Source organism: Natator depressus, chromosome 20 (genome assembly GCF_965152275.1).
Source record: "Natator depressus isolate rNatDep1 chromosome 20, rNatDep2.hap1, whole genome shotgun sequence".
Taxonomy (NCBI): Eukaryota; Metazoa; Chordata; order Testudines; family Cheloniidae; genus Natator; species Natator depressus.
Genome location: NC_134253.1, coordinates 13,297,892 through 13,303,891, shown reverse-complemented (window position 1 = coordinate 13,303,891; position 6,000 = coordinate 13,297,892). Strand labels below are relative to the sequence as shown.

The 6,000-nt window shown below is 51.9% G+C and overlaps 1 protein-coding gene across 1 annotated transcript in view; it reads left to right on the top strand.

The window, feature by feature from the left end:
• The first annotated feature begins 2,257 nt into the window (after nucleotides 1–2,257).
• LOC141975282 (gametocyte-specific factor 1-like) overlaps nucleotides 2,258–6,000 on the top strand; it is a 94,392-nt gene continuing 90,649 nt past the window's right edge. The window contains exon 1 of the mRNA XM_074935579.1: nucleotides 2,258–2,269. Coding sequence (XP_074791680.1) covers nucleotides 2,258–2,269 — 12 coding nt within the window. The remainder of the gene's footprint in view (nucleotides 2,270–6,000) is intronic.

The window sequence follows — 6,000 nt, the reverse complement described above, 5'->3', positions numbered from 1 at the left end:
CACCAGAGCTGACGTGATACCCCTACTCATGGTGATTTCCACAGCCACACAGGAGAACAAAACTTGTTTTCTAGCCTCCTTCTAGATGACACTAAGTCCCAGTTATCACTAGGCCCCTTCTCTACAAATCCCTTTAAATGCGTGGACCTCAAAATGCATACAATTGTTTCAAGAGCTCTAGTTCTCAATTACTGATATAAATTAAGCAACCTCATTTTCCTTTCTACCGTATGCAGAAGATTGTTTCCCCCCACCCCCTTCCAAAACTTAGACATTTATTTTCGAATCAGCATGAATGAGATCTAGCATAAAGCACATTCCGGTTGCTGAGAGCTTGCCTAAATACCCATTTCTGTTCCCACTCTTTTGTCATTGACTTTAATGGAAGTGGATTGGGCCCTAAACTAATAATCTACATTGAATGCTCATCACTAATCTCATAATTTAAAACCAAATTAAGCCCTCCCAACCTGATCACCATTGATTGAGGAAACAATTTAGATGCCAACTTGAAAAATCCCTTTCTAGAATACGAAAGAAAAGAAATGCAAAGCCTAACTTTCCAGCTGAACCACTAGGAACTTTTATCCTTTAAGCAATATTGGTTGTGAGCCAATTTTCAGTCTATTTTGCAAACCATTTTCATGAACTGTAGCCTAACCTACAATGAACAATGTATTACATATTTAGTGAAGATTAATTGTAAAGAGGTTCCTTGATCAATTTTACACTTATTCCATACAGACATTCAGTTTTAAATAATTTTAGCAGACAACTATATGGGTAAAGGACTATCAAGAAAAAACTTTTTTTAAAAAAAATCAGTCTTAATAAAAATGTCAGAACAAGATATCAAAGTGTCAAAACATTTCTAGAGACAAAAATATACCCAGGCCATCTTACAAAACCTCAGACAGCAAAACATACGTCAGTCTCTCATAGCTTTACGTGAACAAATATTACAGTCAAATTATACGTCTCCTCCTGGCCCAGGTGAACCAAAATATGCTGTTTACTGTCCAATACCTTCACTTTACATAAGCTCAAGCTTCCAATGAGAAGGTCAATTACTTACTGGGATAATAAATGCCAAGGTTTTGCCTGATCCAGTCTTTGCAGCTCCCAGTACATCTTTACCTTGCAACGACAAGCCTATGGTCTGCCTCTGTATCTCAGTAACCATGCGATACTGTGCTTCTTGCAAACCTAGTATTTGGGAGAGAAAAAAAAAGATTCTTACTTTTTGCCTTGGATAATGATACATTTTCCCATAAGGAAAAATCCTGCAGGTGGCAACATTATCTTGGAACTCTGATATTTAAAAACAAAACCTCCTGAAACAGCCAATGAAGAAGACTGATGAAAATTGGTCTTTTATTCAAATACTTTCCGAAGAACTGTTGGTGTACTTACCTTTCAATGTTTTGTTTGACAATGGGAAATCTGAAAATCTTTCAATTTCATTTGGGCTGATCTGAAACAAAAGGATTTTTAATCAATGCTAGAATATAAGAATACCATGGGATTGAAATGATATCCTTTTCATTTGCTGGTAACGTTGGTAGAATTTTTCGTGGGTTAATTCTAGGAGTACCCGGCAATCAACGTCAACCAGCTCACTGGAGGTAAAAGGTCTACACATAGGCATAGTTTGACTTCTACATTTGGGGGGCCAGCTTCAGTCAGGCCAACAGGACTCTGCATGGGGAGGGGTGCGCAAATTCCACAACTGTCGAGGCCTGCAGTTTGGGGAGGAGGGGCAACCCTCCCACCCCACAAACTACACCCTTGCATCTACAGGAGGTTTACCTAACCCTGACACTTTTTCCTAATCTAGACACATTTTAAAATGTGGAAAGGGGAGCAAAATATGCACTTATCATGGCTCTATTATGTACAGTAGCAGTTCAATCTAAGGTCTTCAGAAACATCCAATTGTAACAACAATCTAAGATACATAATCAAGGTTTAAGCATTCCATACGCTGCTTGCCAAAAAGCCCAAGCCATGACATGCAATTAAATGCTCATACTAAATAGATGATAAAACAATATCAAACCTAGGAGCAGAATTTCTCTAGATTTTTCTGAAGCTGTCCCACCACTGGGGACTCTCTGCTTCTCTCCCTCCCCCATCCCCAGGGCCCCCGTGCTTCCCCACCCCCACCCCTCGACTGACCTCTTCCTTGCCTGCCCACCCCCAGACACCCTAGTGCAGTGGAGGAAATAGACCGCAGGAGCTGGAGGAGGGCACCTGCATGGCGCAGCAGGTAAGAGCTCCGACTATGTGCCACGAACAGACCTCTGGTATGGAACTCGAGATGGGGGTGCCCCTCCACCCTCCCTAAATGGCAGTCCTGGCCAGGGCTCCCACGGCTTCCCCACAGCTGCTTGTGTCATCCCCACACCTTTGCAGGGCGGGTGCAGCAACAGGGGCAAGAGTCGCTCACTGGCTCTATGGTGGTGGGAGATCACCCTGAAGCCCCCCGCCTCCCCTGAGACATGGACTCAGAGGTGAGGCTGCACCCGACCCTGACACAGGGCCAGGGCTGAGCCTCTCCAGAAACACGCAGGGACTCTGCCCATCTGCACTGAGCTGTAATGTACCTTTAGCCTGAAAAAGAAAACTCAGAGAGACGGGAAGAAGCAGCTGATAGGGATGGGAGAGAATGGGGATCGACGGATGGAGAGAATGGTATTGGTTCCCTCTAACTAGACAGCAGGGATGGGTTTGTGTCTTGGAGAGAAGACGGTTTCCATTCTTCTCAGCAGACTGGGAAACCATCAAATTAAAGAGGCACTTTGTAGCCAAGTCTAACAGAAAAATGTGTGAGTCTCAAAGAACATTCAGGGACAACACCTGAGCAGGAAGCCCTTCTCCTCCACCAGTAGTGAAGTAAAGGGGGTGGGATTTGGCGTTCCCACCATAACACAGCCCTTGGACTCCACTGAGTAGGAAAGGAATTATTTGAAGCAAACTCTGGTTAGTAGGTTTAGTCCTCTGGTTATTAGATGTGTGGTTGTGACTATTGATAACACTTTATGATCATCTGGTGCCTTTTATCCAGAAGGATTTCAGTGCTTTACACATGGTATTATTTTATCCTTTGCTGAATTGCAGCCAGCCCTTGGATGGAACATGTCCGTCAACCTTCACTACATGTGGGGTGAAGCGCAGAGTAATCTATCTATTTGAGACTGCTGTGTGGGCGTGAGTGTATGCTTTCCTCGATTAGGCTTGTTTCACTCTTGTGAGCAAAACCCATAATTGGTGGTGTATTCTTGTATTGGGTTTTGTCACGTTTGCGATGGAGCACACTATGAGACTGAGTACAGCAGTGATAAACTTTCTGTTATTACTAGGGCCCTACCAAATTCACAGTCCATTCTAGTCAATTTCACAGCCATAGGATTTGAAAATAAGACAATTTCACATTTTTGGAAGTTTACCCCTGAAATTTCAGGCTGTTGTAATAGTGGGGGCCCCAACTCAAAAGGGGATGGGGGAGTGTTCCAAGGCTGCTCTAGGGGCATTGCAGGATTGACACCCTCACTTCTGTGCTGCCTTCAGCAGGGATGGCGACCCCTGCATCCAGACCTACCCCCACAGAGCCCCCCCTGCGTCTGGATCTGTGCTGAGCTCCTCCTCCCTTCATCCAGACCCGTGCCCTGACTAGCCCCCTGCACCTGGACTATCCCAAATGAGCCCCCCATCCCACTGAACCCCCCAGCACCTGGACCCCCATGCTGAGTCCTCAGCACCCAGACTCCCCTGCTGACCCCCAACCACCTTCATCTGGACCCCCTGCACAGTCCCATTCCCCCTGCACCCGGAACCCTCACTTCTGAGTCCTGGCCTGCGACCAACACGCGCAAACTAGGGCCCGCGGGACCGGCCTGTCCGGCCCGCCTGAGCTCCCGGCCAAGGAGGCGAGCCCCGGCCCCTCCCCCGACCGCCCTCCCCCCGTCTCCGCCCCATCCAACGCCCCCGGCTCCCTGACTCTCTCCGCAAACCCCTGCCCCTCATCCAATCCCGCCCCCCGCTCGCCGGAGCCGGTCCCGCCGCTGCAACGCTCCGCGGCAGGAGCAGCGGGCAGAGGGCGAGCGGCTGCGGGGGAGGGGCCGGGGTTCGCTCCCCGGCCGGGAGCTCAGGCGGCCGGACAGGACGTGGGCAAACGACGTCCGGCCCGCAGGACCGTCCTGTCCAATCCCCGGCCCCTCCCCCGCTGCCTCCCCTCCCCCGGGGTGTGGATAGGGGACAGGGAGTGGGGGGGGGTTGGGGTCCCGGGGGCAGTTAGGGTGCGGAGGTCTCCGGAGGGGGCGGTCAGGGGACAGGGAGCAGGGGGGGTTGGGTAGGGGTTGGGGTCCCAGGGGCAGTTAGGGTGGGGGGGTCTCCGGAGGGGGCGGTCAGGGGACAGGGAGCAGGGGGTTGGATGGGTCGGGGATTCTGAGGGGGGCAGTCGGGGGGGGGAAGTGGGAGGGGGTGGATAGGGGTGGGGGGCCATGCTATTTGGGGAGGCCCAGTCTTCCCTACCCAGCCCTCCATACCGTTTTACAACCCCATGTGGCCCTCGGGCCAAAAAGTTTGCCCACCCCTGCCTTAGTGACACAGTGGGCCTGGCTCATGGCTCTGAGAGTGAAGGCGCAGCCTGGCCAGTTGGAAACTGGTCCATGAGATCTCTGTGCTTCTCTGAGCCATGTGGCTCCTGATCATCGTCAGCTCTCAGACACGCCAGCATGACCCCCGGTCTGAGTCCTGTAGACCGAGGAGAGCGCTAAGCCCCTGCTGTGCCCCGTGATTCTGCTGCAGAGAACGACAACCTCTGGCCTTCTCAATGCGGCTCTCCCCTCTCCTGCCTGGGACCTGACCCATAAAGCACGCTTCCCCGGGTTTTATTAGGCGTGTTTTGTAGACTGTGAAACTGAGGCACAGAGAGGTCAAATGACTCTCCCAAAGTCACAGAGGGAGTTGGTGGCAGAGCTGAGCATGAAAAGCTGGAGTCCTGGTCCCCTGCCCACCAGGGGAGATGGTGCTCCACAACCCCCGGTGTCTTATCTGGTTTGACCTACATGGTTCCAGTGAAGGCCGGGCTGTTCATCTGCCTTTGTACGGGCAACGTGCATGAAAGGCCAGGATTCCCTGAGCCTGGGAGGAATCTGTTACCCTGAGTAATGGTGGGGCAGAAGGGGATTGAAGGCCAGAGCCTGAGAGGTGAGAGTCGAGAGGCTGCTCCCCTGTGTCCACTGCTAACTCTCCCCCTTGAGCATGTTGCTTTGGGCCAGGTCTGGCAGAGTTGCAGCCAGTTCTGCACTCTGCAAGGGCTGGGCGAGTGACGGGTGTGTGATGCGATGAAAACCCTCATCTAAGCTGACAGTGCCCAGGAGACAGGCTCTGCAGCACCAACTGACTCCCGGGCCACCTCAGCTGAGTTGCTCCCCTCTGTCACATGGGGCCAGTCATCCCCCCAGTAGGGGCACTGGGGCTGAGTAGCTGGTTTGTGGTGGGCGTGGTGTCTCTGATGAAAGGCCAAGTATTAATAACGGGTGCCCACCATACTGGCCAGCTGCCTGAGTGCCAGCATCACAAGAGTGCTGCTGCCTAGCTCTGCTGTGGGTCCAGGGCCAGGAAACGTGCTAGGGAACGGGCACTCGTGCAGCCCGCAGAGCTAACCTAGGGGCGGCTGTGTGTGAGGAGCCCAGCTTGGCTGTGCCAGGCCCCCTGTGTCCTAGTGCATGTGCAGCAATGCGGATGCACTGACAGCCAGGTGAGAGCATAGCCTGGGTATTCGGGCTGCTGCTCACAGCTGGTGTGGACACGCTGCCTCCTTTGCTATGCGAGAGACATGCCTGGCACTTCCCAAGCCAGACGCCCTGCGGCAGCTCTCAGCAGGAGCCCTGCCTTTAGACCCTGCTGCAGCTGCATTTCCTGCTCCTGCTGCTGCTGTAAGGGCAGATGCTGGTTCCTGATGGGGAGCATCTGGCAGTGCCTGTCCTGCTGGGG